This window comes from Sturnus vulgaris, chromosome 3, assembly GCF_052056855.1.
Source record: "Sturnus vulgaris isolate bStuVul1 chromosome 3, bStuVul1.hap1, whole genome shotgun sequence".
Classification (NCBI taxonomy): Eukaryota; Metazoa; Chordata; class Aves; order Passeriformes; family Sturnidae; genus Sturnus; species Sturnus vulgaris.
This window is the reverse complement of record NC_142245.1, coordinates 31,027,209-31,053,004: the sequence shown is the minus strand read 5'-3', so window position 1 is coordinate 31,053,004 and position 25,796 is coordinate 31,027,209. Positions and strand designations below refer to the sequence as shown.

Here is a 25,796-nt window from a genome sequence, read left to right as displayed (position 1 = left end):
GAAGAGAAGATTAGGTCAAATATTTCAACGTTTGTAATAAGAGATTCTCTTAAGATTCTGTGGCTTCTTTGAAAGTCTAAGAAAAAGCTGTATGCACTCACCTTCTTCTACATCCAGGCAAGTAGATGATAATTTTGTTTCAAATGTGTCTTGACAAAGAACTATATTTCCTTTTTTCCTCTTGGGAATTTCTTTGCTTCCTTCCTTGTCCAAATTCTTTCTCCATTTGATCCTTTCTTGAGATATCACTTTTAACCAAATGAGAAAATAGAAGACCAAGAGATACTTGCAGAAAGATCCCCTCAAGATATAAAAACAACTTCCCACCTAAAATAATTTACTTTGATATCTGATATCTATATAGTGTATGTACTTCTATAATACCTTGATTTCTCCAGAAGTGGTAGAGCTGCTATTGTGAACATATGAAAAGTTTAGTAGATTTCTGCAGTGAAGTGTATTGCCCTCAGCAACTGAGTATTTTTGATATAAAATTGTTAAACTCTACCCTAAACTTGATTGAAGTAAAACAGCAGAGAGAAAGGATTCCTGTCACTTCAGATTTTCTTACTGTACAGAAAGCAAGAAAACTCCTGAAGTGCAAGTTCAGTGTAATAAATTACAGTGATTCATACTAAATTGAGGAACCAGTTAGTTATAAAACTCTGTTCATTTATGGATTAAAACCAGAAATATTTCAGTTAGAATGTTTCCAAACCATGTTGATTTGACAGTGAAGATACCCCACTGCTTAATTCCTTTAGCATTTTTCTTCTATACCTTGCCATGAATGAAAATCATAGCTTAGGCTCACATATAAGTAGAACTGCAGTCTAGACTTTTTAAGACTTAAAAAAAAGGAGTAAAGCTTAGGGTTCTTTTTTTCCTAGAATTGTAACTGTTTCTTACCCATAATGGGGGATATATCCATATATCCTTATTTTTTCACACTTGAGGATTTAGTCAAAGGTAAAATAATTAAAGGTATTCAGGTTAGGATGATGCAAAATATGATGCCATAGCAGAATTCAACAGCAGACTGTGCTCTTTATAGCTGCAGAAAAGTTGATGACAAATACCTTTATGGGATGTGCATTGAGTTTTTAGCTTATTAACACCAGGATTTGTTTCTTTTGTTGTTTGTTTGATTTGCTGGAGTTTTTTTCTTTTATAAGTAGCATTTTAATGTTATATTCAGTGCCTTTTACTTCTCTGAACTTCCTGCTTTATGAATTGCTTTATGAAGAGTTAGTATTTCAACATGGGGCTGTAAAATCTATTGCATAACTTGATCTGTATTTTATATATAAGCATTTATGTCTTTAATATAATTTAATAGAGTAACATCAATTAATATTTGTAGGTGCTATATAACTTTAGCACAAGCTTTGGGAATGAACATGGGAGGAGCTCCAGCAGGACCAGCTGGAACTGGTAAAACAGAAACAACAAAAGACATGGGAAAGGCTCTGGGAAAATACGTAGTAGTCTTTAACTGCTCTGATCAAATGGACTTCAGAGGTTTGGGCAGGATTTTCAAAGGTAAGATTTCTTCCTGTGGGATAGAGGGAGAGAAGAAACTTCCACAGGTCATTTAGCAGGTGCAGGTAGAGCAGGGTGTTGCTCAGTTCCTTATTTGTGCTGGGTTTTGACTGTCTCCAGGGATGGATGTTCTGCAACACCTCTGCTCAAGTGTTTTGATCGTTTTCCTTATCACATTTTTTATACTTCCTCTGGCTTGGAATCTTCCACATTGAAACACGTGTCCATTGTCTTCTCTTCTTCCTCTGCACCTCTGAAACGAGGCTGACTCCAGTTTCTCAGTGCCTCCTATTATCTAGTTGTCAAGAGCAATGGGCTTTTCCCTTTGCTTTCTCTTCAGGCTCAACAAGTGCTGTCCTCTCAGCCACTCCCGCCGTGTCCTGTCCTCCCTCCATCCCCTGACCATCACAGCAGCCACTTGGTGCTCTCGTGCAAATCCATCCATGTCTCTGCCCTGCTGGGAAAGCCCCAAGTGAGGTGGTGTTCCAGGTGTTATCTGGCGAGTGCAGAGTAGAGGTGAACAGTGACATTCCTCACTCTGCAGGCCACGCTCTTGCCCAGTGTGCAGCTGTCTTCCCTTGCTGCAAGGGCATGGCTCTGATTCACGCCTAATTAGCTGTTAAATGGAGCAGCAGGTCGATTTCTGCAAATCTGCTTTGCAACCCAGCCTGCACAGAGCTTGTCCTGCTGCATGGGGTTATTCTGGTCTAAGTAAGGGACTTGAACTTCACGACGTTTCTGTCAGCTCATTTTTCAGAGTAATGGCATTGTATGTATTGGGAAAGGAGAGGCATAAAAGTGGCTAAATCTGTGGGTTTATAAACATATTGCCCATTTGAAAGTCATTAAAATTTTAGAAAATCTTCGAGTGGCAAAATTCATGACAGAATGTCTTTAAAGTGATTTAGCCTAAACTGTGTAACACGAATAAACCCTGAATTACTTACATAAATTATTCAAAATTAAATAGAAAGCTTTCAGTATACATGAAAGAAAAACATGGCTTGCTGGTACTTTACTATCATTTGGGAAAAAATGCTGTTAGAAACTTTCTTTTAAAACACTGTGAAAGGAAAAACTATTCTCTTAGGTGCTGGTACATACATGTTACTTTTCCAAACAGAAATTAGGCAACTGTGAAAATAATCCTGTACAAAAAATATTCTTGTTATTAATAGAGTACTTCTAGATTTCTCTTTTCATTTATTTTTCTTTCTCTGGGTTTCTCTCTGTCTTTCATAGACATACCCACACTTTGATTGCTGTTAATATCCTGGACTATTACATGAGAAAATTTTTAAATGGAGACTTAAAATGGTAGCATAAAAACAGTGACATTTTTTTCGTGACGTTTAGGACTAGTGTTTTGTAACTCTAAATCACTTATTTTTAATTTTTTAGACTAACAGTACAGCGTTTTGCAAATAATTGAATGGTGCTCTACAATAAAAGGCTACATTCACGGAATTATCTATAAAAATATTTACCAAATGCCCCAAATTATCAAAATATTTTTTCAGACTTTGATTTACTTTTAAACATTGTGTATAAATCAACTAATATTAATTCAGACAGATATGGAAACGGTCAGTTGGATTGGAGGAAGAGAAGCCTTGGCCACAGGGCAATAAATAAAATTAATACGATTTAATTACTTGCAGGAAATGTCATTTAGTTCAGCTATTCAAATACGAATGAAGGACAAGAGATTAATTTTTTTTTCTTTCCCCATTTTAGGTCTTGCTCAGTCTGGATCTTGGGGATGTTTTGATGAATTCAATCGAATTGAATTGCCTGTCTTGTCAGTAGCAGCACAACAAATCTATATTATTTTAACAGCAAGAAAAGAAAAAAAGAAGCAGTTTATTTTTTCTGATGGAGACTGTGTAGATTTAAATCCAGAGTTTGGAATTTTCCTAACTATGGTGAGTGTAGTAATAATTTCAAAGAAGTGGGAAATTGTACTACATAGAGATTAAGTGACAAGGTGAAAATAACTGGTTTTAGTAATAAAATAATGTCAATATAGGTTTAGATTAAAGCGCACAATACATAAATGATTATTCGTGAATGGCATGCCTTCATTTTGACTTTAATATTATTAAAAGAATTCATAATTATGTTCCTTCATTGCTGTATTGCTATTCACCATGCAGACCAAGAGTTTGACCAAACTTGCAGAATTCTCTGTGCTCACAGAGAGGACTGAAACACTAATACGCTTTACTACCATATCTTTAATAATGCTAATAACAATGCATTAATAATTCACTAATGTTTTAATAATATTAACATAGTAGTAATTTAGAGTAGCATTAATACTTTAACAGTATTAATGAGAAAGGTACTGTAAGGAGGGGGAAGAAAAAGAACATTCAGTTAAAGAAGGAGATATAAGAAAGGTATTTTTCAGGGACAGAGGTCTTGACTAATGGGTACCTACATGGATACGTAAAAATTCTTTGATCTCCCGTAATATTAACTTTCAGAATATGCTGTCTTGTTGCCATAGGATTCTTGAGGCTTCATAAAACTATTTCCTGTAGGCAGGAAATTTTCAAGTGTGTTTTCTAAAGCCAAGGCAGATAGCAATCCAAGATGACTTTATGGGAGATTAAAATTACAATAATTGGTAGGCAAGACTTCTAACTCCAAACTGCTCTGAGTGTTTATACAAGCTTTTTTTAAATTGAACAATAAAAAGGAGGCTATTTTGACTATTGCAAATAATAATGATGCATTATGTTTTCTTATTTAGAATCCTGGATATGCTGGACGTCAAGAACTACCAGAAAATCTCAAAATTCAGTTTAGAACTGTTGCAATGATGGTTCCAGATAGACAGGTATGATTCCTGACTGAACGGAAAAAATATATTTTAATTTGCTGACCTGTCTTCAGGAGAAACTAATAGAATTTCTACAAATACTTGTATTTCAGATAATTATAAGGGTTAAACTTGCAAGTTACGGATTTATTGATAATGTGGTCTTGGCTAAGAAATTCTTTGTTCTTTATAAACTTTGTGAGGAGCAGCTCACTAAGCAGGTAATGTTTTGTATTCCCTTTGTCTTTGTATGTACATAGTAAAGCCTCCTACTTTTTGGGTTGTACAGGTTGTTTCTGAAACATCATTTCTATTCCTTTTATAAAATATTGAAATACTTTAAATGTAATTTAAACAAGTACCTCTATAAAATTTCTGAATAAATGTCTACATTAATTCATGAATATGTAGTTGTATCTGCACCCTTTTTTGTTAAAAATGATGCATTTTAGTTAGTTGCAAGTGCATGAGATTCTCTGCCTAAACATGTCAGCCACAAAAAAATTATCCCAGTCATATAATTTTTCTGTAAGAATTATCTTGGACTTAGGTAAGTAGTTGGAAATTGGAAGCTGGAAAGCACAGGAGAAATGTCTGGTTTGTTTTAAATTGTTCATGTCCCTTTAGCACTTCCTTGATCTGAAGTCTGTGCTTTAGGATGCCTTAGTTGAAAAGACAGGTTCTAGAATGGAACTATTAGTTTTTTAGAAGCCTGCTATTCAGAGCTACAAAGTTTTTTTCTATATAGCATGATAAATGGTGAAATCAATTATTAAATTAGGAAAGAAAAACCTTCTAGCAGACACATATCTTCCTGAAAACAACTTTATTAGCCTTCATTTATTTGAACAGAATAATTCCTAAGCACCAACAATTCCTATTTTAGCTACATTTTCCAGGCAGGACAACTGTACTATACAATATGCAAGTAAAGCTTGATATATTAATGAAATAAAGCTGGAGAATTTGTGAGTGATACATAAGCCTTCTTCCACTCTCTAGGTCCATTATGACTTTGGTCTGAGGAATATCCTTTCAGTACTGAGGACTCTTGGAGCTCAAAAGAGAGCCAGGCCAACTGAAGGCGAATTAAGTATTGTCATGAGAGGGTTAAGAGATATGAATCTTTCTAAGCTGGTAAGAATTTAATTTAATATTTCAGCACCATGTAGAGACAAGCCTAATAGATATTTAATGGGTTTTGTATGAGATCAGAGAAAAATCTCAAACATTCTTTTCTTTAAAAATTGAAACATGATAACATTCATGTTATCATTAAACAGCATAGAGAGTTTATTAGACTTATAAATAATGTTCATTATGCAAAGGTTCAAATAGATTAATAGTGGCTTACCTCTGAATGTGACTTGCAGTGTCCTGACTTGTGCACAGACTGACTACTGTACCATAAGTAAATTGAATTATTAATATCCACCAAATCAGACTTTTAAAGATTTCTTTCCAGATAGGATGTTCTTTCCAGTATAAGCTGCAAGTGGTTTACAAATCAATTTTATAACTAGACTCCAGTGACTACTCAGTGGGAAATTTCTTTCGATTCTGAATTTCCCTTTTGCATGGCTTGTGGATGACATTTTTAAAACACTATTTTTGTAGCAAGCTCTCCTGTTAGCTGTTTGTAAACCTCTGTAGCTAGAAAGTATGTTATTACTGCTTATTCTTTTAATACAGAGACTAGATTTTATTTAGAAACGTTCTTTGGATAGCCATCCTTTAAACATTTAATAATATTTTTTGTTTCAGATAGATGAAGATGAGCCTTTGTTTCTGAGTCTTATCAACGATCTCTTCCCGGGGTTGCACTTGGACAGCAGTACCTATGATGAGCTCCAGGCTGCAGTAGCTCATCAGGTTGAGGAGGCAGGATTGGTTAACCATCCACCATGGAATCTTAAGCTTGTTCAGGTAAAACTTTTTTTTTTCTAAAACGTTCTTCACAATCACAGGAGTCAGAACAATGTGTTAGTTGCTAGATTGCTGTCTTGCCCAAGAACCTGTGCATCAAATATGGGAAAAACTGAAGGTCGTGTGTGCACCAAACTAAAGAATATCAGCGCAAGGGACTTGTACTGTGGTGCCTGTAGATCTTCATCCTGGACTGGTACAAGCCTTTGTTCAGCTTGCAGAGGAAGAGCTGTATATGCTTCATCTGAGAAGATTTTGGCACCCAGGAGGACTACCACTGCTTTGTGCCATTCAGTTCATCCATACTTGTATAGGCAGACTGACACTTCCACAGGAAACATAATGCTAATATTAAAAGACAAATAGAAAATTCAGTAGAGAACTCTCCTGAAACTAAACCCATACACAGTTCTGGAGAAAGTGCAGTCCCTATGTTTTTTTTATATACTCAGGTATTTCAGCACTGTAGTAATTAATCATACTTCTTTAGCAATAATGTTTTGCTACTATTAATTTTTCCTTTTGAATAATACAGAAAAATCCTTTTCAAATCTCTTAAAACTATTTTCAATTGCCTTTTAAAAGATAGGTAAGATTTAGTTCTGTGAACCGTTTATAGTAAACTTGCTTAGTGCTAAAAAGATTAGGAACAGAAGTTATGTACTCTTCCACAAAACACTAAAATTCAGCAAATGCACGCTAAATTCAATCCTGAGTGTATAACTTGTATATCTAATACATCTTAATTACTACTAAGTGCAAGCAAAATCTCTCTCAAGCATGTATTTATTTTGATTTTTAAATTAAATGTTTTATTTTTGTTTTGTTAATAGTTGTATGAAACTAATCTAGTGCGTCATGGATTGATGACACTTGGACCTAGTGGATCTGGAAAAACGATGGTCATAACTATATTAATGAAAGCACTCACAGAATGTGGCCAACCTCATAAGGAAATGCGCATGAACCCCAAAGCTATAACTGCTCCCCAAATGTTTGGAAAACTAGATGCTGCAACTAATGACTGGACAGATGGAATCTTCTCTACTCTGTGGAGGAAAACACTGAAAACCAAAAAGGGTGTGTAAATACTTTTCATTTGGTATCATAAAAATGTATCTTGAATGATATGTTGAAAAAAAGCATATTGAATTCACAAATATTCCTCTTAAGGAAAACTATGGAGAGCATATGAGATGAGATTACACCTCTTAAGAAAGGACACTGGTTTAAAGATTTAGTATTTCAGTAGTATATCTACACTAAAAAAAGAGATCATTTTCTTGCCACTTCTACAGTGTAGATGTGTTACTTGGAAGCTGATAAATCATAAATTAGACTAACTTGTTCTAATGGCACTGTCTTTATAATAATGTTATTCTCATGGTTTTACATACATTGCTTACCCATATTTATATTTTAATATTTTAGGATTGGCATAATGAAATTCCTTTTCACAGTGTTTCATTTGTATCTGAACGAATAAATATATTAAAGAAAGGGAATTCTTCTATGGAACCTTCCTAGAAGGATGTTAATTTTAAAAGACATTTGAATTTCTTACACTGGAAATGCATATGTTTTTTCTAATAGAAAATTTCTATATTCCAAATGAAGCCAGAATTCTAAAATTTAATTGCCAAAACTTAGGTATTTACATCTATATTTATATTTCAAAATATAAGAAAAATAACCAGATTTTAAGAACAGAGAAGCGAACATAGGTTTCATTTACTTGAGAGGGACCTGTCAATATTCCATGTCTCTTGTTTAGTCGCTCAAAGAATCCTTATTTTAGCAAAAAAATACTAAATTGCCTAACCTCCCTGTGCTGCTAGAGTAGGGTTGGGGCAGGAGGAGGAAGGAGGAAGAGTTAGATTAGGTTGTGAAGAAAGAGATTGAATCTGGAGAAAGAAAATGGGGTGGGGTAAAGGTGTTCTAGGTGTTTGTCTTGGCTTCTCATCATCCATATCTATGTTAATTTGCAATAAAATAATGTTTTCCAAGTTGAGTCTGTTTTGCCTATGACAGCTGTCAAGTGATCTCCCGGTCTTTATCTCAACCCACAAACATTTTTATTGTGTTCTCTCCCTCTGTCGTGTTGAGGGAGGGTAGAGAGAGAGAATAGCACAGTTTCTATCTGGTAGCCAGCCAAATATTCAACACAAAACAGGTGTTTTTGTGCCCTCATTTGCTACCGATTGTTTCAAATATATTTCTTTAACTAAGTATGCCATTTATTTAGGAATGAGCATTCATATAAATGGCAGAAATTGCAATAAATAAAATAAATTTTTATATGATGTTTAAGTTCCAAACATTCTTTTGTACACTTATTTTCTTGCTTTTTCAGTGATGTGATATTAACTATTTCTCTTGGTTATTTTTCCAGGTGAAAATGTATTTCTGGTTTTAGATGGTCCTGTAGACGCAATCTGGATTGAGAATTTAAATTCAGTTTTGGATGATAACAAGACCCTCACCCTTGCAAATGGAGATCGAATTCCTATGTCTCCTTCATGTAAACTGTTATTTGAGGTCCACAACATTGAGAATGCCTCTCCAGCAACAGTTTCTCGAATGGGTATGGTCTTCATCAGTTCTTCTGTCCTCAGCTGGAGACCAATATTGCAGGTAGGATAATTATCACTGGCTACTCCTTATTATACCTCGTTATACATTTTATACTGAGCATTATTGTGCATGTTTTTTTCAGGCATGGCTGAAAAAACGTACTGCTCAGGAAGCTGAACTTTTGCAAAGTTTGTATGACAGAATCTTTGAACCAGCATATACGTATATGAAACTAAACCTTAACCCCAAAATGGAGCTTCTGGAATGTAACTACATTATGCAGGTAAAACAGATACTGCATGAGTCTGTATGAATTGACTGACAACAGTTAAAGTGTAGAAATAGCAAAGAGAATATTTGATAACCATGAAATTTAATTTGAAAATACTGTCTTGTGACAAAGAAAAACTCAAAATCAATATTTTTTCTTGGGCGATATAAGAGGAAATGTGGATATGTGCAGAAGAAAATTTTTCTTCTCTGTATTGCCTCATACCTAGGCTAGTCTTCTAATGATTGGAATTTGTAAGCTTTAGTAAATTTCCAGAAGTGTATGTTTAATAAGCTAGTAGATTCATTTTGGTTCTTTTAATGCAAAAAACTTTTGATAAGGATCACTATATCTCTCCTGGCAGTGTCAGCAGAGAGAGAGAAGAAGAATTCTGTTTATCTCTTTATCTTCAGATGTAATAGGTGTAATTCTGTCCATCAGCTCTTTCAAGGTCAATGTAGTAGTTTTTGCCTCTCCTTTCATATCAGTTGGAATTCTACTTTGCATGGAGTCCAAACTATACCAGTGATTTATGAATAACATAAATTTGTGTTTGGCAGATTTTGCAAGACTTTCAGTCCTGTACTGCATATCTCCTGTTGATTAGTTTATGAGTCTGTTGTCATCTGCAGATTCTAAGTTTCCAGACTTTCCATTTGTCTATGTAATCTCCCTTTTATTTTGACACACTTATAAAAAATTCAGTGGTGCCCTTGAAGAAGAGTCTAGACAAAGTAATGTTTTGGATAACACTCCAGTTTAATGTTAAACTACCTAATTTGCACCCAATATCTTTTTGCTGATCATTAGAGAGTTGGTTTCAGATTTTCTAGATTGTGAAGTATTTTAGTGCAAACTAACAGCCACAGTAAATGCTGGAGCGCTTAACTGTGGGGTATCAAATGCAATTGGAGTATCTTTAGAATTAAAGTCCCCAGCAGAAACAACTGAACTAACCACTTTATGGTGTGCAATGCACAATGCTTTTGAGAGAGGTATTATTTTTCTTCTACATTTCTTATCTGTGAAACTTCTGAACTGAGCTTGTCTTCATGGAAAATTTTTTTCCTGTGATCAAAACTTTCTGTTCTTTTTGATTAGCGTTTGTTAGGAAGTGCCAGCAAGTCAGTGCTTTATTCATGCTGCTTGATCAGGGAAATATTTCCCTGATTTAAGCTGCATTGAATGTTTCTTTGTGTGAATGATAATCTCTATTAAGTTTCTGTCACATTTGTGACGAAGCAAATAACTCTTAGCAGGCCTCCATGCTTGTGTTATCAAAGAGCCAGTGACACCAGAGATTTTTACCTTCCTTGTACATTAAAATCCCAGCTTTGCCATAAATGGTCTCTGTGCAGAAGCCCTGTACCTTATCAGCCTCCTGGTTTGTTGGGTCTTGTGTCTTTTAGCAATTGTAGGATTCAGGACATGCTGCTTCTCTTTAGTTCATGCATTTTCAAAAATTACAACCAAATCGAAGCAGTTGCATCTGGCAGACTTGTATTTGAGTTCCAAAGCTCGGTTTTGGATGTTCACCCAAACACGCAAATGTACCTGATTTTGTGCCATTTGTTAGCATTCACAATTTGAGTTGCATATTTATGTACAACAGGTTTATAGTGGCTTCATAAAAATGTGATCTCACTTTTATTTTTCTCCTTGTAATTTCCACTGACTTTCTAACTCTTTATGCATCCTCTGGCCCACCTCATTAGGTAGACAAATATAATTTACCTTGGGAGATTCAACACCAGATTTTTGTTTAGATTTATCCCGCCTTACTAGCCTATTGGAAAAGCCAGTAAACTTGCAGCTAAAGGAGATCTGATTGATGTAGTCTGCATGAAGGATCAAAGGTTTGCCATCATTCTTTACTAGGCATTTACATGGATGCTAAATAGTCATAGCAGGAGTTTCATTTCTAGATAAACAATGTATCAGAAGATAGGAAATGTGTGAATGAATTATCAAGTCTCAGAAAAGACAGAAGTTATCACTGATCCTGAGGCACCTTTGCTGGGATCAGTGCTGCTCAAAATGTTCATAAACAATTTGGAAAAGTTTTAGGTGAAGAAATTTATTGATGATACTAGATTATTCAGGGTATTAAGGACAAAATAACTAACCATGAAGAACTGTAGACAGACTTTATGAGACTGAATAAATAGGTAATAAAATGGCAAATGAAATTCAGTGAAGATAAGCATGAAGGAGTTCACACAGGAAGAAAACAAACTGTTCAGTGCCATGAATAGCAGACCTATGGGACATCTAGCCAAAGGTTGTAATAGACAATAAAAGTTTATGTAGGCTCAGGACCAGTGTTGCTATTTGAAGGGTGGAAAAAAACCACATGGGATTATAAAAGCATAAAACTTGTGTCTTGTTCAGAAAGTCACAAGCTGAAGAGGGTACCAACAGGCAGTACTATCCCAGCACCACCACAAGCCAAGAGAGATTGTTTTATTTTACTCTTTTCCTCTTCTGGCCACTGTTGCAAACGAAATGCTGGGCAAACATTAGAAGTATGTGTTACTATTTACTTCCCTCTCTGAATATGAGATGCAAGACAGCAAAAAGAGTACTAATTCCAAGAGCAGACTGAAAATCTGTTTCACTGTTAAAAAGATGTATTTTGAAACAATATGCTGCACACTGTCTTTTATAGAAAGGGTGTACAATTAGGGTTACCTAACAGTCAAACATCCGAATTCATAAGCAATATCACAAAATTGTAGATAACAATTAGATACTATTTTTCTAGAATCTGGACTCTAGTTCCTTAGAAACAGAGTGAAACAATCACATAATAGAATAATTGAATCTATTTTCTTAAAAATGAAAAAATAGAAGTTAATGTGATAGATACATAAACTATACCATAATTGAGATAAATGCATCAGACAGATGCTGAAAATTCTTCCATGCTTAAAAATGGAAAGAAATGGCTAAGCTTTGCCTATTCCTGGAGTTCTGAATATTATAAAATCCCCTAAAAAGTTTTGTTACCCTAGCTCATAAATGACATTTGTTTTCTAGGCATAATTTAAAATTGATCAAATTACCTAAGTAATTTTGAACATTTCATTCAATCCTATATAGCTATCTTTAATAAATTTTATTTGGTTTGTTGTTCTGAATTTTATGTTTGGTATTTTTTGTAATCCGTGTTGGTTTATATTTTGAATACATATAAATAGTACATATAAATAAATATACATATATAGGTAAATAAAAAGTGATTATGTAATATTTTCTAAATTCATATTTTAAAATGCTTTCAGTCTATTAATCTTCTGGAGGGCTTGATTCCATCGAAGGAAGATCGTGGGGCACAACGTCTGCATAGATTGTTCAACTTTGCAATAATGTGGAGTTTAGGTGCCCTTCTGGAGCTGGACAGTAGAGATAAACTTGAAGCCTTCATTAGAGCTCATGATAATAAATTAGACTTACCAAAAATCCCTCGTGGCAGCAGTCAAACGATGTATGAGTTTTATGTTAATGATCGTGGTAAGAAAAAGAACCAATATTTTTTTTCAAACTGTCATTTTAGAACTGTGTTACTGCTTTAGTCCTTATTATACAGTCCTATGAGCTGAGAATTTTGGCAGTGTAGTGCGAGCACATTTGTGGATGCAAGAAGTCAGAGACAAGATATAGAGTGCTCATTGCTAACATTTTATTATTTCTTTATAATTTCCTTCTTGCAAACTACTTTTCTATTAATTTAGCCAGCCTGCAATTTGTAGATAATTTGTGCTTAGGCTGGTTCAGTCTAGCTTAATATTATTTTATGTTTAATTTTCTTACAGCTGGTAGTTTTTATTAAAGGAATAAAATCTGATTTTAATTTTGCTTAGTAATTATTACTCACGTCTAATAACCAGTCATAAAGCTGAAATGTTATACAATTGTAAGAATAGTGAGATATTTTGATTCTTGATATTTTGAATAGTATGCTATTTTCTAGAACAAATTTTTTAGTTTAACTAGCACACACAACCGTTGTTACAAAAAACAGTGTCGTGACAGAGTATGTTCTCTTCTGAAGAAATTAATTTCTATCATATCCAGATTAATTCTTTTTTACCAGCAACATTGATTTAGTGTACACATATGTAATCCATATTGTCATGTTCTGTAATTTTTCACTAGCAGTGTGAGAATTAGTTTCTAGGTAAACATTCGTTGGGGTTTTTATTTAAGGATATAAGTTTTATATAAGTATATATAAATTTAATAAATACTAATAAATAATCTACATTTAGTAGGGTTGTAGACTAATTACAGGTCATGACCGAGAATGTCCTTTGTTAGGTGGATTTTAGATGGATTTGGTAAAATTTATCCCTTTTTATATTTTGTAGTATTCTTTCTATAATATCTGTTTTTTAAATTATTGTATTCATGAAATATTGAACGTATTGAACATGATCAGAATATTATTAAATTTTCCACTACTACTTTTTCTTTTTTTTTTTGGTCATTTCAGGTGCCTGGGAGCATTGGAGTAATAAAGTTCAGGAATTTGTTTATCCAACAGATCATGTCCCCGACTATGCATCTATTCTGGTTCCAAATGTTGATAATACCAGGACTCAGTTTTTGATAAACACAATTGCAAAACAAAAGAAGGTAAGTACAAGATTACATATTTTAGTATATACCCACCATATAAAATAAATAGAAAACAAAAAGTAACAGGATGTTACAATCGTTCTTTATCTTGTTATCATTGTCTCTAGTCATTACTTCCCAGGTGCATTATTATATTGTTTTATTTTTATTTTCTTAACATGGATCCTCTGTAATTACTTTTGTGCATGAACAAACCTTTACAATATAAAGGAAGGAATTTACAGGAAGCCTTCTTAGGGTCATCCACTAAAAGAGACTCTTACATCAGATGTGTCAGAAACTGGAAGAAGTTTGGCAATTGGAAGAAAGTCCTCTAGCACATTCTTGTTTTTTCCTTTCTCTTTTAAATCTGCAAAGAAATTTCTTGGAGAATCTCTGTGGGATGAAAACCACATATGGTCTCAGTGCATATGGTGACAAGAAAAACCTATTAAAAAATGTAGCATTTAAAACTAGACACAGAAACTATTCATTTCTCAAAAAAAAAGCTCTGTTATGCATATATAAATATAAGTTTTGATATTACTTATGTGGTTTAAATATCTGTTACAGGCTGTTTTGCTCATAGGAGAACAGGGGACTGCGAAGACAGTCATGATTAAGGGATACATGAAGAGATATGACCCAGAAGAGCATTTGTGTAAAAGTCTAAACTTTTCATCTGCCACAGAACCATTTATGTTTCAGGTAAAAATATAGATTTTAAACAATCTTGCATACCATTTCCTTGCTAAGTGTATAAAGGGTACTTAATTCTGGTGATAAGTGATTTAGAATTAAGTTACAGAGGATCTTTTTTGTCTGTCGTGTCAACATTTCAAAAAATTCTATTAAAAATTATTTTTGTAGATCAGAGTAAAATATAGCCACTCACATAGAGATAAATATATTCATTATTGGTGTGTGATTTTTCATTATGGAATTCTAAGAATCAATGTTTTTGCTAAAGACCTTTGATTTTCTTTTCAGATATTTTTCTTATATTTTGGGTTTTTTCTGATTCTTTAGTATATAGTGTTAATTTTAATTTTTGTTAAATAAAGAACAGATTTCAACCTTTAGATAATTTTATTTTTCCTCAGCTCAGGAGTAACTTCAGAATCAGATATTCAATATTTAAAGACCTCTAGCATGACAACTTTGTAGAAATTTCTCTTTCCCAATGTAACTGGTAAAAATCCATATAAATAGAAAAAAAATGCTGCACATAATTTTTCAAGTGATTGAAAGGATGTTTTATAACACTGTGGTATGCTTTGATACTACTAATTTGCTAGGATGTGATGCTGTAAGTGAAATTGGCTTCATTACTAATTCAATGCAATGAATGCATAATGATGAGCCTCTGGTAGGAGAAAATTCATTTTGGGACATTTCTTAATTGAAAAATCTATTGGTAGAATAGGTCTTACAAACTCCATTCCAAAATTAAGCGTCTTTTTTTAAGAAGCTAATGTAAATGTTATTAAGAAATGGTGAAAAATAATCGATTATACAACTATTTTGAAAAAAATTCCAGACTCAGAGAATGGCTGCTGAGTTTTTCCCAGCAGGTATTCTTATGTGTAAGATCTGTGGTCATGGTTTGTGTGAAAATGAGGCAGAATAAGGGAGCTGTCCTTTCATGCATGCAAGGCTTAGTGAACAGTCAGCATCTCTGTCCAAGTGCCCTTTAGTGAGCCTATTATGGCTCCTCAGAACATTCTTGGAAATAAATCCCAGACTTGCTCTTCTCTGGCACAGAGGGTGTGATGTAGCAGAAAAAACAGATGAAATGCTTCTAATAACTTGAAAGAGTTACACTACACTCAAGGATTTTTTTTTTAATAATTTTGAGTCACCATTCTGAGTTATTTGAAAGGTTGTGTGATTTTGGATGCATCAGACATGCTACAAAGTTCTTGATTTCTTACGTAATGACTCATCAGTTTCTCTTTTTGAACTTAGTCACGTGCTCTTTGTGTGTCTGCATCTTAAAATACTCATCAATATCGTGTTGTAAAAATGGGACAAAAGCATTGGACAAAGGATGTATCTATTTTCTGTTTCAAAAATACAATTAATACCTTTACCTTTATGACAGCACATGCAGCATTATTCATATAGGGTTATAATTGTGTTTTTATAAAGAAAACATTATTTATCTAAGGAAAACATCTGTTACCATCTTATAAGGTGGTTTTTTTTCTCATTGTTTATGTATCTTTAGAAAGACTGTAGAGATGTAGAACTTTGAAGAAACATTTCTGTTATATATCAGTCTTACTCATCTATTGCATCCTCTTTCTTGACATCAAAATATTAAAATTTTGCATTACATCTCTTACAAGGCACCTGGGAAATCATAATTAAAGGAATCTAAGTTGCCTCTGTGTGCTCTGCAATTGTATTGCAAATATTAAACAAGTGGTATTAGTCAGGGAAATGATAATGCTGGTAATGAAATAATAGTTTCTAATTAGAAATAATAATTTTAATAATAATTTCTAATAATAATTTCTGATAGCCAGATGTGGATTGCAGGACAGGATTTGGATTCCTTGGGAAGTGGGTTCCTTAATGCTAGAATTAAAGATGAAACTGCTAACAAAAAGAGGGAGTCATTGGCTGAGTGCTGTAGCAGGTTTTTCAACAATGCATTTTAAATATTGTTGCTTTAGATATGAAATGAGAACTCTCTTTACCTTTTTAGAGAACAATAGAGAGTTATGTGGACAAACGTGTTGGAAGTACTTATGGACCTCCTGGGGGCAGAAAGATGACTATTTTTATTGATGATATCAATATGCCATTTATCAATGAATGGGGAGATCAGGTAAGCTTTTTTAATATTTACTACCTCTTCTCAAATTGCTGTGCTTTATATATATATACATGAGAATCAATGGACTTCTTAAATATTTTAATAAACTGTTAATTATTGGAAATGCTTTATAATTTTGGTCCACTGATACACACCAAAAAAAGAGAACAAATCTAATTGTGTTAAAGTAGCATATTATCAAGTTTGACATTAATCTGAGAGCACTAATAAATAAATTTCTGCCTGTAGAAAGGCCAGTACCTTGGAGAGAGAAATAAAGGATATGAAAAACTCAAGGCCTCCACTAGGTCTTGCATTATGGCCCCAAGACATGGCTGAAATATTTTTGATGGGATAATAGTTTGTGATTGGTGACATGCCACATATCATGTTGGTTTTGGTGTGGTATGTGAGCACATACATAAGCCTTGCTGAATATTGTTGGAGCACTTGCTATGGGGCAAACCCTGGAGCTGTAGGGTGGAATGAAGAGTGAATAACCTTTCCAAAAGAAGCATAAAATAATCAGTTGTTTTGCTTCAAAGGAGGCCTAAGACTGAGCTGAAAAGCATAGATGGAACATCTGTAGCCGAATTTCCAGCAACAAAATAAGGAACAAAACAATTTTTCCCCCAGTTAATTTCTTTAATTTTGTTTAGTTCAAAAGAATACAAACACATTTCCTTGATATTATATGGCAGTACACCTCTGAAACAATTTTTTTTCCTGACATTTAAAATCACAGGAACCAAGATCTTCTGTATGACTAAGAAAGGTAGTTTAATCTGGTTTTAGATTCATGTAACAATATCTCTCTATGGATTAGGAGAATAAAAAAAAATAAATTAAATTACCATGGTGTATTTTTTTATTTTCTTGCATAAGTTTCTAATTTGCACAACTTACATAAATTTGCAGATAACAAATGAAATTGTCCGACAGATGATGGAAATGAGAGGAATGTACAGCTTGGATAAACCTGGAGACTTCCTTACAATCGTAGATGTACAAATAATAGCAGCAATGATCCATCCTGGAGGAGGCCGTAACGATATTCCCCAGCGTTTAAAAAGACAGTTTAGTGTATTCAATTGTACATTGCCATCCAACTCATCCATCGACAAAATTTTTGGTATTTTTTCCTCTGGTTTTAATGCAATTTATTTCCCTTCATAATGAACTTAAAATTTATAAAAGTATGCTTTCTTTCTCACTTTCATCATGCAAAGTCAGAGTTCTTCCAGTAAAACAACTGAAGATGTGGTACAGCAAAAATAGTGCTGTGGAAGAGAAATGAAACCCTTTAAATGCTTATCTTTCTAATTTTGGACAAACATTAAGAAAGTAATGATATTTCCTGGAAGACTATGAGCACTGCTATTTCTGTGTAGGTTAACATTGCACCTCTGATCTGTCTGAAATGTACTCTGTTGCTAAATTTCTCAATTCTGGTAACGCTGTCAATACAGGATATGGCAGAAACCCAGCACTTACTGCCTGATGTTTCTATACCAATTCAGAAAAGCCATAGACAACAGAGAAAAAATAATTTCATCTTAGTTTTAAATTATGTTTTACCAAATTATGTTTTAAATAAACACCTGTTTGTCTTGGTCACGACCTACCTTATTATATCCTACAAGCTGAGATTAATTGTTTATTATGTCTTGTATTTTCAGGTATAATTGCCACTGGATACTTTCATCCTTGTAGACAATTCAACTCTGAAGTGTGTGAAATGGTGGAAAAATTGGTCTCAACAGGAAGAATATTGTGGCAGCGGACAAAGGTATAAATTCAAGAGAAGATGTTTCTATGAACAGAGTGACTATTAGTTTAGTTTAGGCAACTATTCCCTAATATCATATCTAGAAAAACCCAAACAAAAACCAAACCACTCCAGCCCCTCAAAAAAAAAAAAAAAAAAAAAAAAGGAAATTAAAAGACAAATAATATTTAAAAAACAGAGGATGGGCTACAATGTTTTTGAGATGAAATCTGGAAAATATCAGATTTCAGTATACAAGACAGATGAATGGAACTATCAGTTAATCAGTTAATTCATGCTACCCAAAGTTTTAATATTCATAGCTAAGGAACAGGGAGTCAATTTTTTTACGAATTATAATTTTTAATTTATAAAACCAGAGCAAGACATCAAAAAATTACATGTTGTAAGTAGTGATGTTCTACATTTACTGATAGATCCTGCTTTCAAACAATTAGATACTCTTGGTGACTTCTTTAAAGAGTTTTCCCATAGTATTATGTGTGAAAATTAGCAATATTAAAAAATTGTATGTTTTATATGTGTTATTAATTATATTGATTTTTTTCTAGGTTATTGATTTTGAATATTAACAATATTTTTCTTTAGGCAAAGATGTTACCTACACCATCTAAATTCCACTATATCTTCAACCTTCGAGACCTTTCTAGAATTTGGCAAGGAATGTTAACTATAAAGGCAGAAGAATGCACAACCAGCACTGTTATCCTAAGACTTTTTAAACATGAATGTACCAGAGTAATTTCTGACAGGTATAATAATTATAGCATTTTATATTTACTAGGTCTCACCACTTACTTCATTTGTGCTCATACATCTGTAAAACTTCTCAATATTATTAATCTTATTAGACCAGTATGTAAAAATTATTTTATATACAGTCTGCGTTGGGGTATTATTCCAACAAATATCATGATATGTACTGATAGATTAACCTAGTGACTGACTGGAAAACATCAAAATATCTACATATTATATATTTTAACCTACTTTCCCCCACACACACTTTGGCTGCCCTCAGCCTACTCCACTGTAGAAAAGAGAACTTTATGGTGTCCTAAATTTATACACATAGGATAATTTAAAATTGCTTTGCTCTTCTCACGGAAAAAAACAGGATTGCATGATTATGACTAAAAATTGACCCATTTCCTATAAATATCTTTCAAAATATTCATGAAACAGATATAGCTATGACCTGTATGTCTTGAAAACCAGTATTATTTTCCTGTTCATTGTGTTTCAATTTCTTGTGAAATTCTAGATGTAGCACTAGAGCTGCTACTAAAAACCTGACATATACTCACTACTATTGTGAGTAGTTAAAATTAATACTTTTTTCTTACTCTGATGTGCTGAGAAATAGCATCCATGATTTTTGTAAAGTAATATTTTATACTTAAAGCATTAAATGTAAATATTGACTCTTAAAAGCAGTTATGTCTATTTGCTTACACTTCATCGACTTTATAAAGATATCACGAAGTGAAAGTAATGACAAATATTTTGTCATGAACACAAGAGGCATTTTAGAGTGCTTTTGCCTTTATTTACACCTAAAAGATTTTGAATTGAAAAGTGATCAGGCTATGACCAGAATGTTTTCAGTATCTAACACAGCTGCAAAACCTTAAAATGGAATTTATCTGTTTTAAGATGCTGACTACATAAATGTCGTCTGGTGAAGATGATTTGGCATGGAAGCAGGCAAGACAAATACATAATGATTGTATTCTAGCAGGATCAGCCTTAATCATATTATTCAATTGGCTTGTCAATGTAAAGGAGAAATATAAGGAGTTCCACCTCTGTTTTTTAAGTACAAAAGGGACAAAGTGAGATCCTCCTAAGTATGTGTTGATATGTGGACTTTAGTATATATTCAGTTGAAACAGAAAAAAACCCAAGATATATAAAACTTAGAGATGAATTTCACACTGCTGAAACTCGTGGATAAAACAATTGCCCTCCATTTCATGTAAAAATTAGGAACCACTCCAAACAAAACGTAGACCATTGATCCTGTATCTTCTAGAATGCCTCATTTTCTTTCAGGAGAGCTCTGAGTCAGTTGACAGAGCCCATCTCTTTTTTCCCCCAGAAGGTGCCTTAACAAACTTGAGTTAAGAGCCAAAGAAGATTGCTGTTATCATCAGTTTCAATATTCTGTATGAACCATAGTCTTGCTCAGTTTCTCCATTCTCCTAAGATATATAAGCTGAGTTCAGAAAATGCATGCGGGAAATGTAAAAGTGAATCTTATCAATCAGCTATCAAGAATATAAAAATAAAGGTCAGACTTTTCTGCTGACTCAAGTAGTTACTTCTCAGAGTGCAAAATATTAGAAGTGCTTATATTTCTAACCATCTGAACTATCATATATTATACAAACTTACATATTTGCTAAAATTTATGTCTATACGTTCTTATGTGCAACAGGGTGCTATTGATATGAGACGGGGGAAAATGTTTAATTTTCATTTAAAGCTAGAGTCCGCCCTACTAATGCAAAAGTATCCTACAGAATCATCCAGTGTATTATTTTCTGCTTTAAAGTTGGGAGCAATATCACTGTCATTTATTGATATGTTCATATATTCTTTTAATTTGTTGTGGTAAATTTAAAAATGCATGGAAGATATGTATTTGGGCAAATATTAAAAAGACAGATAGAGAGAGTATAGTCATGCATTCCCTGTTTCCATGCTGCTTTTAAGTTTCCTAGTGGTTAATATTATAATGTCATTACTAAAGACCTCTAGTAATAGTGATGAAATGCATATCTAGGCTGTCTCTATAACAATTCTTCAATTTAACTTATTTGAAAATTCACAACACTGGGCTTCTTCAGGTTTGTTCTACTTTCCTCTCAGTTGTATCACTGAATACAAAAAGAAATAAATATATGGAAATAATTTTTTTTCTGTACTTCAACATTCACAGTTTGAATTAACTTTTCCTGTGGATGAGGTGGTTCTTGTCTTTTACATTTACTCCTAAGTAGATGTACATTTTACTCCTAAGTAAAATTACGTTTTACAGTTACTCCTAAGTAGCATTCTTCATTGCTTCACTGATAATCATAAGCAGAGTAGTCAAAGGCCTGATAAGTATTAAAATCAGATTGAATCTGTTAAGGGAATCAGATAAAGTTGTTTACACAATGAAATGTAGTCACTAGTATATGTTTCCAGACTTTAATTAGTCTCCTCAACCCCAGTGTGTATTCCTCTCTGCTAATTATGGATTTTTGTGTAAGAGGTGTTGAGAATGGAGTCAGGTTGTAGTGGCATATCCTACCTTCCTTTCACTATTCCTTGTCTAATTGCAGTTTCATAGGCAATGTTGTGATACCATAAATGATGCTGTTCTACTCCAGGCTGAAAGGTTATAAGGCTCACTTAGCCATGGTTATTTGGGAAAGCATTCACCCTTTTTCATACTTTTTTATCTGAAAAATTACATAGTCTGTCATCGTCTCATTCTTGGTGAAGTTGGAAAATAAAATTATTTTGTTTTATATTTCATGCCACTGACTATAGTATGGAAGCATTTGCTTTTTTGAATGTTGCCTAATCCATTTCTGTGACTACTGTATGGTATGTGTTGTCTAATACGTATTTTTCTTTAAAACGTTTTATGTTTGGGGTTTTCTAATTATTTTTTTCCTTACTATTTGGTACTTGTTTTCTCTCTATATAAGTAGAAATATTTTTTTGAAATTTGTACTAATTTATGGTTTTCAGGTTTAATACACCTGAAGATACAGCCTGGTTTGAAAAAACTATTGATAAAACAATTGAGGAATATGTGGAGGCAGATTTAAGTGAAGTTCTCCAAGCTGAACCATATTTTGTAGATTTTTTACGGGATGAGCCTGAACCAACTGGTGAAGAACCAGAAGATGTTGAGCTTCTAGCACCAAAAATTTATGAGGAGGTATTTCATTTGATGCATCATCTAGGCACCAAAGTTTTCCTTTAATTATTGTGTTGTATTGCTGAACTCATACAATACAGGAAGTTTTCTTGAATAGCTACCACATTTCTTGTACAAGTATATATATATTTTCCTGGTTAGCATGCAATAAAGCATTTTAGTGATGTTAGATTTAATAATGATGCAAAAATATGGTCTATTTTTTCCTGTTCTCCTTGCTTTTTTCTTCCACCATTAGCAAAAAATGTCTGCTTAAACACAACTACAATAATTATGGTGAATTAGGAAGATAATATCATTACTCATGGCCAACACATAAAACTGAAGTTTGTGTAAAAATATCAGGGGAGTTTTGAAATTCTGAAGTGCCCTACTAGTGTTACAGATTTTTGTTTGTTTTTTTTTTTTCAGATTCCAAGCTATGAATTCCTTTGTAACAAATTGCGGGCATATCAGTCACAATACAATGAAAATATTAGAGGGTCGTTTCTTGATTTGGTGTTTTTCAAGGACGCAATGACACATCTTATTAAGGTTTGGTATTACTCCTTTTTTATTTGTTTAATTTTTGTAACAATGTTCATTATTTGAACAAGGTGTTCTTAGAAGGCACATTGTGAAAAGCTGCTCTTAGCTCCAAACTGCTTTGCCATATTTGCATGGTCATTCTCGAGAATAGGAAAGAGCTACAGTCATTTTACCTGTTTGCATGTTTTATGATAAATTCCTCATTTAAATATCTGCTTAAACTTCTATGTATTCAGATAGATGAAGATTTTCCTCAATAGGAAAGGTGAGACCATAAATAAAGACATTTATATTATCTATATAAATTTTTTTAATCATTTAGAATTCAGAGAACATTTCAAATCTATCTGTACCTGAAAGGGGATAAAAACAACCTGAGGTAGAATCTGATTGTATGAGAGACATGAAAGGAAATATAAATTAAGGCTGCAATGGAATCAGTGTGTAGGGTAGAGTTTAGGGTAGTGTGTAGGTCTCAACTAACAATCATTTGTTCTACTGAGAAAGGAAAATATAAGAAAAGAATTCATCTGAAATCAAAATCAGATTCATGGGGATGAAATAAAGGCAAAGTATGAGATTTGTGTCTCACGTTTAAGAGGTGTTATCTCAGGAATTGCTTTGACTGGATTATCTGATTAACTGGATTATCTGATTATCTGATTATTTCTATGTGTGAAAGACACAGAAGTTGCAGTGAAACAAAAACAGAAGAAGGTGTTTTGTTCTTCTCTAGTTGACCTCAAATGAAGTAAATGTTTGTTTGCTTTGCATTTAAACAGAAGTAAATGAATTTCTTTTTAAATATGGTTCACAGGATACTTAGGTGAATTTCAGAAGACTTTGAAAGCATTCAAACATTCTGACATTCTGTTTTTATTGGCAAGTTTTAGCCAGAGTATCCTCGATATGCAATTAGTAACAGCAGGGCTCCTTTCCGCCTAAAGTAACAATAAATCTAGTCACCCACATAATTCCATATTTAGACTTCTTTAATATAATTATCTGGATAGGCTCAGAGGGAGGTGTGCAGTAAGCTAAAATTTTATAAAAGATAAAAATGAATATATTTCAAAGACATGTAGATGCCAATCTTTTGCATTTTGTGCATAATTTACATGTGGATCAAAATAAAATGTAGAATCTTAAAAGTAATAGTGCACTACTGTATCATAAACCCAAAGAAGAGGTGTGTCAAAAAGCAATAGAATAGTAAATTTGTAATTCAGCTTTTGTAACTGGAGACTTGGTAAGAAAACTATCATAAAAATAAATGTTGAAAGTAGATAGAGTAGAAGATAACATTAAAGCATAGTGTAATTGTGTTCAAGACTTTCAGACTACTAAAATTAGGAATACAGTATGTTTGTTCTTCTAGCTGAAGCTTTTTATTGATATTTTTAAACACATTCAAGATGATGTCTTCAAAATAAACTGGAGTTCAAAATGTCCCCTTTCATGTATTTAAATTCTATATGTAACTGATTATAGCCATCCTATATTATATGCAGCTACTTCATTAGCCACACAAAATTACTAAAGAATTTACAAGTGTTCTTTGAGGAAAAATTTTCTGCAAGTATCCTTTTAATAATTTTTACATTGTATTATAGTAAATTAAGCATAAAGCATAATAGATTTTAAATTTTGCTAGTATTTGAATTTATTACTGATATTTTTCTTTATTATTTCCTCTATAGGTTTCCCGAATTATTCGGACAGCATATGGAAATGCTTTACTTGTTGGAGTTGGTGGTTCTGGAAAACAAAGTCTTTCAAAGTTAGCTTCCTTCATTGCTGGCTATAAAATATTTCAGATCACTTTAACCAGGTGAGAAGTGTAAGAAATATATAAATTACTTTTATGGTTTTGCTTTGTCTTTACTTGGCCACAGATTTTTCTCCTTTTTTTCTTTTTCTTTATTTTCATCACCATTGGAAAAATAGTGAAAACAATACACTCTAATCTGGTTTGTATACGACATTGGATTTATTTTGACTTGAAAAAGGTAAACTATGTGTTAGCTATTCCTGCACAAAAATATGTGTGTTTGCAAAGTATTTTTGCAATGTCATTTATAAAAAGAGTGGTATTCTGAGTTGTTTTGACTTGATAGGTAATGTTCCTTATCTCTCCTAGATCATATAATGTAACCAATCTCTCAGAAGATTTAAAAGTATTATATAGAACAGCTGGGCAGGAAGGACAAGGTATCACCTTTATTTTCACTGATAATGAGATAAAAGAGGAATCATTTTTGGAATATGTAAATAATCTGCTTTCCTCAGGAGAGGTAAGAGTCTCAGCCTGACAGGCAATGTGTTCTAGAGGCAGGGTACTGTAGAATTTGTTCTCACTACTTTATTTATCTCGGTAATACATTGTAGAATCAATAATGATTAGTATTTCAACTTTTTAAATAAGGAGGGCTCTGAAGATGTAGTTTCTTTATTTCAGTGTAAGCCAGGAGAATACAAAAAGAGCTGTAACTAGTATTTCAGTAGCCTTTTATTAAATTATGATTCTGTTGCCAGTCAAGTTCTATACTCTTCTGGAGTTAGACTTCTTAATTCCCAATGGAGTTTCATTAGTCTAAACCTGTGGGTTTTAGTCTAAGCTGTGTGTATGCAGAGAGAGAGATACCGATGTAAACAGGCAAATATTTATAAATTCTATAATAATGACATACAGGCAATTAATTATCAATATTTTTATTTTATAAAAAGATTTCGAATTTATTTGCTCGGGATGAATTGGATGAAATCACCCAATCATTAGTGCCTGTGATGAAAAAAGAGCTGCCTCGGCATCCTCCTACCTTTGACAATCTTTATGAGTACTTCATAAGTCGGGCAAAGAAGAACTTACATGTTGTCCTCTGCTTTTCTCCAGTAAGTTTTTTTTAACATATCTGTCTTCCTTTCTTCCATTAGCAAACTTGCCTATGTTGTGTA

The 25,796-nt window shown here is 33.1% G+C and overlaps 1 protein-coding gene across 1 annotated transcript in view; it reads left to right on the top strand.

Annotated features, from left to right (window-relative positions):
- Positions 1 to 25,796, top strand: part of DNAH8 (dynein axonemal heavy chain 8) — a 114,388-nt gene that overhangs the window by 50,899 nt on the left and 37,693 nt on the right. The window contains exons 43-63 of the mRNA XM_088162829.1: positions 1,364 to 1,542; positions 3,280 to 3,467; positions 4,301 to 4,387; positions 4,483 to 4,590; positions 5,372 to 5,506; positions 6,134 to 6,295; positions 7,129 to 7,375; positions 8,688 to 8,929; positions 9,012 to 9,152; positions 12,425 to 12,653; positions 13,636 to 13,778; positions 14,334 to 14,468; positions 16,474 to 16,596; positions 17,503 to 17,716; positions 18,264 to 18,373; positions 18,962 to 19,125; positions 22,121 to 22,313; positions 22,725 to 22,847; positions 24,542 to 24,672; positions 24,982 to 25,135; positions 25,569 to 25,733. Of these exons, the coding sequence (XP_088018955.1) occupies positions 1,364 to 1,542; positions 3,280 to 3,467; positions 4,301 to 4,387; positions 4,483 to 4,590; positions 5,372 to 5,506; positions 6,134 to 6,295; positions 7,129 to 7,375; positions 8,688 to 8,929; positions 9,012 to 9,152; positions 12,425 to 12,653; positions 13,636 to 13,778; positions 14,334 to 14,468; positions 16,474 to 16,596; positions 17,503 to 17,716; positions 18,264 to 18,373; positions 18,962 to 19,125; positions 22,121 to 22,313; positions 22,725 to 22,847; positions 24,542 to 24,672; positions 24,982 to 25,135; positions 25,569 to 25,733 (3,373 nt within the window). The remainder of the gene's footprint in view (positions 1 to 1,363; positions 1,543 to 3,279; positions 3,468 to 4,300; positions 4,388 to 4,482; positions 4,591 to 5,371; positions 5,507 to 6,133; positions 6,296 to 7,128; positions 7,376 to 8,687; positions 8,930 to 9,011; positions 9,153 to 12,424; positions 12,654 to 13,635; positions 13,779 to 14,333; positions 14,469 to 16,473; positions 16,597 to 17,502; positions 17,717 to 18,263; positions 18,374 to 18,961; positions 19,126 to 22,120; positions 22,314 to 22,724; positions 22,848 to 24,541; positions 24,673 to 24,981; positions 25,136 to 25,568; positions 25,734 to 25,796) is intronic.